General features: G+C 40.4%; 2 protein-coding genes across 4 annotated transcripts in view; both read left to right on the top strand.

Annotated features, from left to right (window-relative positions):
• The window catches only part of LOC307122980 (GTPase IMAP family member 9-like), a 120,883-nt gene that overhangs the window by 79,731 nt on the left and 26,066 nt on the right, over window positions 1-15,086 (top strand). The window lies entirely within an intron of this gene.
• Window positions 5,713-14,855, top strand: LOC307122977 (B-cell receptor CD22-like). Its single transcript, XM_079811329.1, has 10 exons — window positions 5,713-5,749; window positions 5,987-6,056; window positions 7,366-7,707; window positions 10,281-10,529; window positions 10,610-10,867; window positions 10,980-11,073; window positions 11,172-11,211; window positions 14,001-14,078; window positions 14,153-14,219; window positions 14,362-14,855. The coding sequence occupies exons 1-9, from the start codon at window positions 5,735-5,737 to the stop codon at window positions 14,183-14,185; spliced, it is 1,179 nt and encodes a 392-aa protein (XP_079667455.1). The 5' UTR covers window positions 5,713-5,734; the 3' UTR covers window positions 14,186-14,219; window positions 14,362-14,855.

Below are 15,086 nucleotides of genomic sequence, written 5' to 3'. Positions count from 1 at the left end.
TTAAAATCAGCAAGCAGGGGATAAGTGTTGGTGTCACAGACACGTCAGGTTCCAACCTCCACCAATCACAACGCACGCCATCTCCTGAGTACTGATCACCATCACCTGCACCTCATCACGGCACTCATCACCAGCACTATATAACACACACTCACACAGCACTCCATGTCTGGTCTCGTTCGCATATACTCTGTGCTATGCTTACCTCAAGGACTTCTCTTCGTATACTTCCCTGTCTCCAGCGTGTCTCCTTCCCTTTGTGTTCCTCGTCTGCTGTGTGGGTGTGTTCCAGTCAGCTCCTCAGTTCTCCAGCGATCTCCAAGCTCCAACGTTCATCTATCTGCAAAAGAAAGGACAGTAACTAGATAGTATTTGAACATAAAATTATTACATCCCAAATCATAGCATGTTGAAATGAGTATTCCAAAGAGTCCCAGATGTTCAACTATTTCCAGTCAGAATCCAAAGAGCAGATCTGATATTGCTCTGCTGCTGAGATCAGGGATTCAGACCACTCAAAGATAATTGAATCATCAGATTTCTTTCTTGCAGTTTTTGTTATAACAAGTGTACTTTAGAAACACAGTTACAACAATCAGAGTAATCTAATGTTAAAGATTCAAGGGTCAAGAGCCCAACTAAAGCAAACACTGATCCTCATAATGGTGAATGGTTTTATATTTTCAATTATAAAACATCAACATCTAAAACGCATGCATGTGTGCTGTTGCTGGCTAGCAGTTAACTACAATATATTTAAGGAATTAGGATATGAATTGGATTAATTGTACAGTTATTTTTTGGCAGCTGCTTCAGTCAGTCAGTCTTTTTTTTCCTTCTTTAACCGTTATTTTAATGCCATGCTGCCATGGATTGATTTTTTTTATTTTTATGTTTGTGTGTGTGTGTGTGTGTGTGTGTGTGTGTGTGTGTGTGTGTGTGTGTGTGTGTGTGTGTGTGTGTGTTTTAAATAAATCCGTCTTTGGAAGCCCTGGACCTCCTCGTCTCTGCTGCACCACACCACCCGTAACAGAACAACGGACCAAACTGCCAGGACTTCCATTTCCAAGATGGATTGCTGTGACTTTCCGCTTTCTCCCGTGTCCCCAGGGAGAGACTCTTCGGTGGATCGCCTGTGTGGGCTCAGGCAGGATGGTCGCCCGCTGGAGAGGTATGTGGAGGAATTTTCTGAACTTGCTTATCTGGTGAACTGGCCAGATGCACCGCTTAATGCGTTTTTTCTGATAGGCCTGGACGAGGACACTATTCGTTTCCTGGAACCTGTCTGTTCCTTTTCCCTTATCGAGACAATCAATCTGATATTGTTCCTAAATTGTTCAGAGTTTGAGATTGTAGAAGAGGTTCCTAATGTAACCGGCAGAAGAATTGTCCACAACATGTTTGTCCTTCTGTTCTTGCCGTATCCCTCTTCCTTTGAGCCACGCCCTCTAGTTAGCTTGTAAGTGGCTAGTCATTCATTAGCGGCAGTGGCATGTTGTATAAAACAGGCATATCGGGTGGCAAACAAAGTAATTTCTCAGCTCGTACATCCTCTTTACACTGGGTACGCTGTGTTGTGCATATGAAAGGTATGTGTAAATGCTCCATTTTGATCACAAACATGTTATTGTAGCTGACTGTGTTTGAGGTGTAACTGTTTGACAACAGATGTCTGACTGTGTACCAGACGCTTCCGGGTAGCATATGGTTGATCTACCGAAGGTCTCGGCCGAAGACACGGTGCGCACGCAGTCTGTTATTGTCTATGGGGATACGAGTTGAGGTAACAGTGGCTGTATGTCTTACAGCAGTGTAGTAATGTTTACCATGTAATGTGTTTGTGTATGGATGTTTATAGTAAGTTGATCGGCTATAATATGACCTACAGTTACTGTAAATCCTGGAGATGTGACGAACCAATAACCTTAATGCCTATGAGCTATTTTGGATGTGAACTATGCTTGTGTGATCATTTCATGTAGGTTTTCATGCGGGGAAGGTAACCAGGGTGTCCCATTTCCGTGTATGTTGAGTGTGACATTCCAAGAGGTAAAAGGAAATCATAGTTATTCTACCTGTATCACTTATTATTGATTGTATATGTATGTTTGTATATGGATGTTTATAGTTGATCTACTAAAGTTTTACTGTAAATCCTGGGGCTGTGACTAACCAAAAACCTTAATACATATGAGCTATTTTTGATGTGAACTATGCTGTGTGTGATCATTTCATGTAGGTTTGCATACAGGGAAGGTAACCTGGGAGTCCGATTTCTGTGTATGTTGAGTGCGATATTCCTAGAGGTAAAAGATCTTGGTTATTGTACCAGTATCACTACTTATTGATTGATACCAGTCTAGGATATTTACTGTATATAATGGATTGTTTTAATTCTGTATTTAATGGATTTGTTTCTCCATTCAGAAAGGTTGTCACTGCTGCTTTGCCTCCTGTGAATTTAATGTAATTGTAACTTTTGCCTCATTTGTTTTCTTTTTGTTCTTTTGTGTTTCAGTAATAGGTGTGGTATTGGCTGCCCCAGTAGTTTGCTGTGGTAACGCTAACATCAATTTTGCTAGTTCTTTATTTGGTTTATTAGTTTTAGATATTAACATCAATCTTTTCTTCTCTGTTCCGGAGAACCAGAGTGTTGAAGCTGTTTCGTGGGATAGGTCGCCGGATTGAGCCCTCTTCTTCACACATTGCGCACAGTATTTGTAGTGGTAACGTGCACTTCACTATTTGCAGTGATCACTCTTTGTAGTATTTGTGTGTGCGTGTGTGAATAGGCCGCAGATTTAGCAGCACGGGTGGTGTCAATCGCACTCCTTTTTCCGGACAGGTAACCTCTCCTAAACAGCTGATCCATTTAATTATTATTATTTGCTTTCTTTTACATTCCTGGTGGCAGCCACTACCTCCCTCTGGCTGGTCTAAGGGGTTTAATTTGTATCGCCCCATATTATTTGGAGGAACAAACCCCAGACTGTTTTATTGAATTCTGTTAATAAACATGTTTGGACTTTTATATTGAAATACCACGTCTCTGTCATTACTTTAGTATCTGTGTGTGAGAGCCCTCTTGTCTAAATTAAGGTGCTGGAGGTCTAGGTAGCCTACATCTTGGTGTGAAAGGCCCCAGGTGGCGTAGTTGAGCACCCTAGAGTCAATACCTATATCATATGACTCTTGCTGGTCACACTAAGAATACGTGTCTTCCTTAGCCAGTCCCCTCAGAAAAGCTTGCTGCCTGGTCAGTTCACCCTCAGCCAGTTTCCTCCGCATATCCCTCCAGTGGGCCTGCCGGTAAGGTCCTGCCTGCCCCTAAGCCCAGGCGGAAGAGGAGGGCTGCCGCAAAGCCAGATTAACACTGCTCAGTGAGTTGAGAACAAAATACTCAGTGTTTATAAGGGAACAGAGAGATGTAATATATTTTCAGTTGATTTAATCTTAGGCCCTGTCCACACTAACACGGGTATTTTCAAAACCGCTGCTTTTTCTACGTGGTTTGGCTGTTTGTCCACACGCAAACGCACTCTGGTTACTGAAACCGGGCTTTTTCGAAAACTCTGGCCAGGGTGAAGATCTTTAGAAACTCTGGCTTGTTAAGTCGAAGTGTACGCCGTTCTCTCCTTTGTTTGACGTCAGATTGTGCGCCGGTATCGTTTGGGGTCAGTAAGATTAGTTTTTTAAACTAATTAATTAATATATTTTTTTAAGAAGAAATGTATAATTTTACTCAGCCTGCATTAAATTGATCAAGAGTGACATGTTCATAAAGAGTACAAAACATTTATAATATTACAAAAGCTTTCTATTTCAGATAAATGCTGTTCATTTGAACTTTCTATTCATCAAAGAATCCTGAAATTTTTTTTACACAACATTAACAATAGTCAGAAATGTAATCATATCAGAATGATTTCTGAAGGATCACGTGACCCTGAAGACTGGAATAATCCAGCTTTGATCACAGGAATAAATTACACTTTACTATATATTCACATAGAAAACCTTGATTTAAATTGTAATAATATTACAGTAATATTAATATTGTTAATATGGTGAAATGCTGTTTCATGTATACAGAGTTGTTTACACTATTAAAGACTTGGATTCTCATGCTAAACATGGACCAAAAAATGTTGGATGTTTGATGGAGTATTTCTGTGGCAAAAATACTCCTTCCGGTTTCTTCACAAGTTTTGGAAAGTTTTTTTTTGAGTATGTGACGTCAGATGGGGCGGAATGTCCTTGTACGGGCCGTACGGGCTCTTCTCCCGGAAGGGCGCTTGCACGACCAGAGCGAGAGAGCAAACCCTTTAGGGAAGCGGCTGCGCTGCAGTCACAGGACTTCACGAAATCAACAATGTCATCAAAGATGTGTGTTTTCGGTTGTCAGGGCAAGACAACCCTGCACAGCTTCCCAAAGAACCGAGCGTTAATGGAACAGTGGATGTCCCATAGTTAGTGCTCCTAACTTTTCTCTTACATAAAGGTTAATCGAGTGTTACAATTAAACACTTTCAAAACAATGTTCATGAAATCATCACATATTGTCAATACCATTTGATGAATGTTCTCGTAATTTTTGGAAATATTTTTTTAACATTAAATATTAAGGGTCATGAACTGTCTGGCTTATAAATGGCTTAAGGTTGGACACTACACAGCAAAATCCCCTGTGTTTCATTAACATCGCTCAGTGTGAGCTTTAGAGATGGCACCTGAAGTTCTGTCATGACAACTCTCAGAGAGATTGTTCTACATCTCAGATGTTAATGTATTTGGTCTTGAAGGAATAGATCTACTGCCAAAACATTCACAGACATTGCTGCGAGCATATAAGACATTCTGCTGCTGCACATGTAACATACATCTGAAGGAGGTTTTTGGTAGATAAATGTATGACAGCAAAGGATATAGTCATGAGAACTATTTATATCATGGACACTCCAAAAAAAATGTGTTTTTGTTTTGGGATGGTAATCAACATGACAGTAATGTATTTGGTCCTAGCGGAATAGATCGGCTACACTGCTGCTGCTGCTGCAGAGCGAATACAAGAACTTTCTGTCAATACAAACATTTTAATAAAATCAACATCAGTTTATGAGATGTTCTCTCAAATGTTGGTAACACAACGAGTGCATCGCTGAAAGGGGCGGGAAACTTAAGGTCTAGGATCTGCTGGACATTCCTGTGTTTGCCTCCATTTGGTCCCTAAAACTCCTGGTCTCTGGAAATAAAAGAAGAAGTAAAAATAACAACATATTTCACATAATATTCGTCTGAGTTCTGCCCATTAAGCAAATGTATAACCTACTACTGGAAGGAGCTGAAGGACACAATATCCAAAGCTGTCCAGCAGGGGGCGACAGACAGGCTGTGAAAAAACAACAGTTAACCTTCATAATGAGGGTGAGCAAAAAGACTCAATACAAACTGAAAAAAATACAGTCAAAAAGTCATAATTTTTGAAAGCCAGAATGGTCGTGAATTCAAAATGTGGGATGTTGTTTCACACAGAGCAAATATAGACTAAAGTGGACTTTTCTTTAGAGAGTTTCATCTTAGTGATGTTGTTAAGGGGAAGGAGAGACAAAGATACTTCTGCCACTGAGTGTTAAAAATAAAACAACAAAAAAAACCTTGTTAACCACACAGTCTGCCGGTCTAAATCTAAAAGTGCATGTGTTACTCAGTCAGTCGTTCAGTTGCTGTTGATCTGATGAGCTACAACACGGTAAGACAAACACACTCTTACTTAAATGAACACTGATGATTATTTCTATAGATGAAGCTCATATAACACATGAGAAATATCTTCTGTTCATCTAATGATCAGTTCATTCACACACACTGATGTTGAGCATTAATAATCTCCAGATGTGCAAAGATCTCACTAACACTAAGAGCTGTTTAGGCTGATGAACATGACCTGTTTATGAGTATATGAGTGATGTTTAATGCTGAATTATAGATGTATTTTATAATGATGTGGGTCAGAACGGGTCCTCCACTTCCTCTGGTTTTTCTGCTCATGATTCACGGTGAGTCTCTGGCACATTCACATTACAAACACTCAAAGACCAAAGACCCCATTTTCAAAGACCCCATAATGAGATTAATGAGCAGTTTTCTGTACATTGTTGATGTTTTTCTTTTTGAAACATGAAGTTACTTTGTGTAGCATCAGATCATTCATATTTTGGCCTTTTTTTGATAAACATGAACAAAAAGTCACAAACCTTACATTTATTTGTCATTTGTTGTATTATTTGATAGAGCTGCATGATGTTTTGTGGCTGATTTCCTTGCTCTGTTTTCAGACGTCAGTCTCTGTTCATTTCTGCTTTTCTGCAACACCCTCCTCAAGCTCATGAAGAACTTCACACTGAGATCACTTATTAGATTTTAAGAAGTTTAGCCCGTCATTTTTTTCTGTTATTAACCCACTGAACAAAGTTATGTCCAAAAGACGTATTTTCAATGTCTTTGCCCCTAGAGGTGTACGTTGAGGAGCCAGAATGAACGTTTTTATGACGTCTGTTTTTGACGTGTTCTGCACGTCCGATATAGACGTTCATGGAACCTCAAGGTTAAAAAGTAGTTCAAATGTGCTCATTGTGGACATATTTCCCATTTGTAATTGCAAAGCAACTCACAGACAGTGTGTTTGTCCAGAAATCATGAAAATAAAAGAAACTTCGCTCACACCTTTAGACACTTTAGACAACTTAGCATCTGTAATTCACACATCTTTGGATGGTGAGAGAATCGTGGGATTCAAACCAGGATCTTCTTGCTGTGAGGAGACAGTGTTTCCCACTGAGACACTGGTGCTGCCCTTAATCACAGACATAAGACACACTTTGACTATTTCTGTCAGACGTCTACAGAAGCTCTTACTGAGAATTAACAGAGGTCCAAAGATGTGTGAATTACAGATGCTAAGTTGTCTAAAGTGTCTAAAGGTGTGAGCAAAGTTTCTTTTATTTTCATGATTTCTGGACAAACACACACTGTCTGTGAGTTGCTTTGCAATTACAAATGGAAAATATGTCCACAATGAGCACATTTGAACTAGTTTTTAACCTTGAGGTTCCATGAGCGTCTATATCGGACGTGCAGAACACGTCAAAAACAGACGTCATAAAAACTTTCATTCTGGCTCCTCAGTGGACGTCTTTTCAACGTACGCCTCTAGGAGCAAAGACATTGAAAAGACGTCTTTTGGACATAACTTTGCTCAGTGGGAACTATAATTTACATACAAATATTGACATGCTTTCCTGAGCTTTCACAGTGTGTTGTAACTGATAAAACAACATTTACAGTTTGATGAATTCTGTGTTTCAGGGGTTTCTAGTGATGATTGGACTGTGAGATACAGTCCTTCACACATCTGTGCACTAAAGGACTCAACAGTGACAATGAACTGCACTTATACATACCCTACTGGACATCGGATCAAGGAAGTCTTCTGGACCAAAGAGTCTGTAAAAGACGGTGTTGAGCCTTCAGATCTGTCTGAGGACCCTGAATACAGTCAGAGGCTTCAGTATCTGGGAGATCAACAGCAGAACTGCACCGTCAGACTGAGTCATGTGACACTGAAGGATTCACACAAGTACTATTTCAGAATCATCACTAATAAAGACAAAGCGATGGGCATTGCTGGAGTGACTCTTGCTGTCACAGGTGACTTTCATGAGGTTTATCTCTTCTTCTAATAATAATCAGTGTATTGTTGTGTTTACATTACGATTGATGAAGTGTACAAGGAGGCTCTGGGTGCACACAGAATGTACATTAACATGAGGATTTATTAAACTCTTTTAGGTACGTGACATGAGTGTTAATTCTCTGGCAGCAAGTACACAACTGAACCTTCTATGGCTAATTTGCATAGACTTTACTGGACTTGTGGTGGTATGTGTAATTTCCCATGTTCTGGTCTCAAACTCACCCGAGCTGTACTGGGGGCCGTTGTCTGAAATGACAGCCTCCGGGATGGCATGTCATGTAAAAGCAGCTTTTAGTTTGTTTATCACAGCAGTTGAGGTTGTGCTGCTGAACTTGTCTAACTCAAAATATCTGCTGTAATAGTCAACTGTCACAAGATAGTCCTCATTGTTCCAGGCAAGCAGATCGTTAGCCACTACTTGCCATGACCTGTCTGGGATTTTGTGACTGATCATGGGTTCTTTGGTGTTGGAGGAGCGATACGTAAGGCAAATTGAGCATTTGCTGACGATGTTCCCAATTTCTTTATGCATCCCAGGCCAGAACATGATATCACAGGCTCTCTGCTCTTTTCTAGCCTAGGTGACTGGCATGTATACGCAACAGCATGTCTGGGCGAAGGCTTGTAGGAAAGACAATCTTTTCACCTTTGAATATTATTCCATGCAAGTACGAGAACTCATTGCGGTGGTTCCAGAATTCTGACACACTCATGGGACATTTTCTTTTCTCTTCTTTTCGCCAACCACTTTTTATAACTTGCTTCAGTATCTGGAACTGTGGATCCTTTTCGGTTTGAATTCTGATGTCTTCCATCTTTGAATCACTGACAGGAAGATTGTTGTACACTGTAAGCTCTTGAAGATCAATTCCTTCACTGAGGCTCATATCCTGGTCAGATAGTGACTTTCTGGACAACGTGTCTGCGACAGGGATGTCCTTGCCTGGTCAGTGTACAATGGTGAAGTTATAATTCTGGAGCTGGAGGATCATCCTCTGAAGTCTTGGGGGAACCAGGGGTTTCCGCATTATTGATTCAAGGGGCTTGTGGTCACTCTAAGCGATGACTTGGCGGCCGTAGATGTATTGATGGAAACGCTTACAGCAAAACAGTATGGCAAAGAGTTCTTTCTCAATTTGGGCGTAATTGATTTCACTTTCAAAGAGGGACTTTGACGCATATGTGATGGGTTTGCCATCCTGCAGTAGTACTGCCCCGAGCCCGTATCAACTTGTAACCTGGGCTCTTTGAGAGGATCGGAATAGGCTAAGACTGGGCCTGGCTCACATGTGATTAGTTATTTTATCTTCTTGAAAGCTTTGTCCTGCTGGACGTCCCAGAAGAACTCACTTGACTCCTTCAGGAGCTGTCGAAGTGGCACGTTGACATCAGGGAGGCAACTTTGGAGAGATAATTAATCATACCTAGCAGTGTCTCGTGTTCTCCTTTATCTTTAGGTGGCTCCATGTCTCTCACAGCAGCAACTTTGGCAGGGTCAGGCTTTACACCCTCAGCAGTGAGGAGATGTACAAAATACTCTTTAAGACGACTGCGTAATACGAGAAGAATGCGTCTGGGTAGATGGACTACTGGGGTTGCATGTGGGTCTAAGTGTATGGTACACTCACCAGGAAACAGTCCGATCCTCTTGAAAATGTCTGCAAACTCCTCCAAGACTGGCACTTCCGTCTGTCTGTCTGTAACTGATAGTACAAGCTTTATGAGGGCAAAGTCTATACATCCTTTTAGACCTATGACCCATTGTGACGACTACATAAAATGTCAGAACCATCTCAATGTCTGATGTCTTCATGTCGCATTTGCCTTTCACCACCAGACGTTCACCACCGTATCCAAACAGGGGACGAGATGTTGGCTGCAGAGCGTACTAAGTGTTCAATTTGGTGTACTATAACAGAGGAATGACATTAGCTGAGGATCCAGTGTCCAGCTTAAACTTGATTTTATTTTCATGATTTGGACCTATTTTAATGTTCCCAAAAACTTGTTCTGTGTCTGAGCTCTGTTTGCCCTGTGTCAGTGAGTCAATGCACAACTCATCACACTTCTCACCCTCCCACTGAGCAAAGTTATGTCCAAAAGACTTCTTTTCAATGTCTTTGCCCCTAGAGGCATACGTTGAAACGATCTCCACTGAGGAGCCAGAATGAAAGTTTTTATGACGTCTGTTTTTGACGTGTTCTGCACGTCCGATATAGACGTTCATGGAACCTCAAGGTTAAAAACTAGTTCAAATTGTGGACATATTTTCCATTTGTAATTGCAAAGCAACTCACAGACAGTGTGTGTTTGTCCAGAAATCATGAACATAAAATAAACTTAGCTCACACCTTTAGACACTTCACACATGAATCTATGGTTAATTTGCATAGACTTTACTGACAAGTGCTATAGCCAATAAGAACACAGAATACTTTGCCTGTGGCATATAGTTGGTTCATAGCAAGACATAAGAATACTACATGTATGACAGCAGCACTAGATATAATGTGTGTGTTGTGTTCAGATCTTCAGGTGGAGTCTCCTGAGAGAGTGACAGAGGGAGATTCAGTCCGTCTGACATGTAAAAGCAGCTGCACTCTGACTGACAGAGCAACATTCATCTGGTACAGAAACTCACAGCCATTAACTGAGAGAAGAGACAGAAACAATGAACTCCTGCTGCAGTCAGTCAGAAGAGAGGATGCAGGCAGATATAGCTGTGCTGTACACGGACACCATCACATCTCTCCTACTGTTTATCTCGATGTCACGTGTGAGTAATTTGTTATTTGTAAAAATTGGAGAATGTGTTTGAATGCAATGATTTAAGGATTTAATTTTTGTCCTTTTTAGACTCACCCAGGAGCGTCTCAGTGTGGATAACTGGATCTGGTGAAATAGTGGAGGGAGATTCAGCGACTCTGAGATGCAGCAGTGATTCAAACCCTCCTGCTCTGAACTTCAGCTGGTTTAAAGGAGGAACGATTGTAGGATCTGGAAGAATCTACAGCATCTCAAAGATCAGCTCTGATGACAGTGGAGAATACAAGTGCAGATCCATCAATGAACATGGAGAGAAATACTCTGATGCTGTGACTCTAAACGTCATGTGTGAGTTTTATGAATAATATTCTCTATTTTAACCACATGCACCTGTTTACTTCCTTATTTGTCAGTATATTAGTCCTGTTAAACATGTGGTGTGTGTTTGTGTGTATTTCAGCAGTCAGATGGTTCTCGTCTGTAGCGGTCGCTGTTTCTGCTGGGGTTGGGGTTTTACTCGGTGGAGCATCAGGAGCTTTTGTCATGTACATTTGGTAAGACGTTCCTTCAAAAATGCTGTATGAAGTGTTATTTTATTACATATTATACATACAAATTTAAATGTGCTGCTTATTCATCTTTCTTCTGACAGTCTTACTAAAAGGATGAAAAGAAGATCTGCGGTGAAGGAGGTGAGATGATCTCAATTATTCTCAGTGTTTTCCTGCATGCAGAGATGTTTCCTACAGCCGCTATCCCAGCCAGCACAGTCATGTGGGGCCCATATGGGCGTCACCTGGGCTGTCTAACTGGGGCCCAGCCAGTTTTGTCCTCAGTTTCCATGTAGGCCCCACATGGGCTAGCCCAGATGAACTGAACACTGCTCAGTGTGCACACTACAGGCTGTTAAATGTAACTGAATCAGTGTTGGAGTTAATGAGATAATTAAGTGATTAATAGAGTAATGACTGAATATTACTGAAGACTCCTGATGATAACAAGCAGAATCACTGAAGGACAGAGAAACACAACAGACTTCAAACACAACTTCACAAAAGCATTATCAGCTTCCCTTTTTACCTATTAGATTGACTTTCTGTTATCTTAGTTTTTATTGATAATTCCCACTGAGCAAAGGTGTACGTTGAAAAGACGTCCACTGAGGAGCCAGAATGAAAGTTTTTATGACGTCTGTTTTTGACGTGTTCTGCATGTCTGATATAGACGTTCATGGAACCTCAAGGTTAAAAACTAGTTCGAATGTGCTCATTGTGGACATATTTCCCATTTGTAATTGCAAAGCAACTCACAGACAGTGTGTATTTGTCCAGAAATCATGAAAATAAAAGAAACTTAGCTCACACCTTTGGACACTTTAGACAATGTAGCATCTGTAATTCACACATCTTTGGATCGTGAGAGAATCGTGGGATTCAATCCAGGATCTTCTTGCTGTGAGGAGACAGTGTTTCCCACTGAGACACTGGTGCTGCCCTTAATCACAGACATAAGACACACTTTGACTATTTCTGTCAGACGTCTACAGAAGCTCTTACTGAGAATTAACAAAGATTTAGATGTTGATATTTATGGTGAATTTGAAGTCACCATTGTGGTGGGAAGTGTTTGCTTTAGTTGGGCTCTTGGTCCCCGTATTTGTGTAAGCTTTTCTTTGGATGTTATAACTGTGTGTGTGAAACACAATACTTATGGCTGAGAAAGCAAAGATAAAGTGACTTCAGGTGTTGTCAGCTCCTTGTTAATGACTAAATCATCAGAAGTCTAGAATCTGATGTTGTACTTTTGAGTTTTAGGTTCTTGTTCGGCAAATAATAACTTGTTTATATACTATAACCTTGTGAATCTGCTGTATTGACACCAATAGCAATAAACAAATCACTCATCCTGAAAGATGATAAAAAAGCAGGTGCACATTGTTTTGAGAAAATTTTTCTCATAGTCACACGCAGACATCAAGATTTTGCATATGATTCACAACAACGGTGACAATCAAGCATGAGTTTTGTACTTTGAAGCTACCCATCATGCATTGCAGCATGAAGTTTTTTTTGTTATGATTGTCACCGTTGTTGTGAATCATATGCAAAATCTTGATGTCTGCGTGTGACTATGTGAAATATTTTCTCAAAACAATGTGCACATGCTGTTTTATCATCTTTCAGGATAAGTGATTATTTTATTGCTATTAGTCCCGATACAGTGGATTCACAAGGTTATAGTATATAAACAAATTATTCTTTGCCAAACAAGAACACAAAACTCAAAAGCATAAAATCAGATTCTAGACTTCTGATGATTTAGTCATCCACAAGGAGCTGACAACACCTGAAGTCGCTTTATCTTTGCTTTCTCAGCCATAACTATTGTGTTTCTCATTCACAGTTACAGCAGCCAAAGAAAAGCTAACACAAGTACAGGGACCAAGAGCCCAACTAAAGCAAACGCTTCCCACCACAATGGTGACTTCAAATGAAACATAAACATCAACATCTAAACCTCTGTTAATTCTCAGTAAGAGCTTCTGTAGACGTCTGACAGAAATAGTCAAAGTGTGTCTTATGTCTGTGATTAAGGGCAGCACCAGTGTCTCAGTGGGAAACACTGTCTCCTCACAGCAAGAAGATCCTGGATTGAATCCCACGATTCTCTCACGATCCAAAGATGTGTGAATTACAGATGATACGTTTTCTAAAGTGTCTAAAGGTGTGAGCTAAGTTTCTTTTATTTTCATGATTTCTGGACAAACACACACTCTCTGTGAGTTGCTTTGCAATTACAAATGGAAAATATGTCCACAATTTGAACTAGTTTTTAACCTTGAGGTTCCATGAACGTCTATATCGGACATGCAGAGCACGTCAAAAACAGACGTCATAAAAACTTTCATTCTGGCTCCTCAGTGGACGTCTTTTCAACGTACACCTTTGCTCAGTGGGAATTATCAATAAAAACTAAGATAACAGAAAGTCAATCTAATAGGTAAAAAGGGAAGCTGATAATGCTTTTGTGTAGTTGTGTCTGAAGTCTGTTGTGTTTCTCTGTCCTTCAGTGATTCTGCTTGTTATCATCAGGAGTCTTCAGTAATATTCAGTCATTACTCTATTAATCACTTAATTATCTCATTAACTCCAACACTGATTCAGTTACATTTAACAGCCTGTAGTGTGCACACTGAGCAGTGTTCAGTTCATCTGGGCTAGCCCATGTGGGGCCTACATGGAAACTGAGGACAAAACTGGCTGGGCCCCAGTTAGACAGCCCAGGTGACGCCCATATGGGCCCCACATGACTGTGCTGGCTGGGATGAGCCGTACAGAGATATTAAGAGTATAAGACACACGAGTCTCGTGTCCAAACACCTGATTCTTCAGTTCTAGATCCAGTGAAGATCCTCTAAACATTACAGTCAGCATTTAAAACATGAGCTCACAATGTGTGTGTCCTTCTGTCTCTCCTGTAGATCTCTGACCCCACTGAAGACACATATACAGCTCTTGAGCTCAAGTCCACGACCTCTGACCTGTACGACACACTCACAGTAAGTGAGACGCCAGCGTCAGATCCTCCATCACAGATGATCACATGACCGATCTCTCGCTCTCTTTCACACAGACCGTTGATCCCAGACGTCCTGAAGACTCTTGATCCTCAGAGCTTTTCTGAACATGAGAATCCATCAGTAAGTGTCAGAACCTGCAGCTCTTCTCAATATAATCAATAAAACTCTCTTCAGCACGAGTGTGAGTGCTTTATGATTCTTGAGAAAGGTTTTATAATGTTGTTGATTCAGTCAGTCTTTCTTCATCTTATTGTGTGTTCAGATCAACAGGAAGAGGCGGAGCTCAGAGGAACCAATCCTGAGATCTGTGGGCGGAGCCACTGATGATTGACAGGGACTATCAGTGATGAGTCACTAAAGAGTTTTATTTCTGTATAGTTTCATGAACAGGATTTATATCTTACAATCGGATGCTTCCTTTTTATTTTAAATGTAATTATAAGCATAATAACCTCCCAGTTAAACTATCTCAGCAGGCTCTTCTCACAAAAAAGCATTATTTAACTTTCTTGACTTACTTAAAAAAGCATGCAAACCTAAAGTAAAGTAAAGTGAAATAGTATCAAGTGTATGTTCAGTTAATTTATTTTCTGTCTTGTGTGCATCAGTTCATTAGTTAAAATCTGTCCAGCCGTGCTTGTTTAGTGTCCTCAGTTGACATGTGTATTTATACTCCTTTCTGTTCAGTCCTTTGTCAGTTATGGTTTGTGTGAACCTTCTGAGTTTGTTATTTTGATTAAAGACTGTGTATCTATCACCATTCGTCATGTACTTTCTAAGCCACAATAACCGTAACAAATAGGAATAGTGACAAATGCTTAGATATTATAGTTCACTTACACAAGAGTTCTAGTGACTATAAAAGAGCTGTAGAGAGCACTTGATAAATTACTTTAGATTTACTCTTGACTTGGTGTAGCTACTATCGTTGTGTTTTGATGCTGTGTGTGTGACTTAAGTAGTGGTGGTGAGATGAAGCCTCGTGAA

Source organism: Gobio gobio, assembly GCF_949357685.1.
Source record: "Gobio gobio genome assembly, chromosome: 3".
In the NCBI taxonomy this organism is placed as follows: Eukaryota; Metazoa; Chordata; class Actinopteri; order Cypriniformes; family Gobionidae; genus Gobio; species Gobio gobio.
The sequence above is the reverse complement of the archived record's forward strand: the minus strand, read 5'-3'. Positions and strand labels throughout refer to the sequence as shown.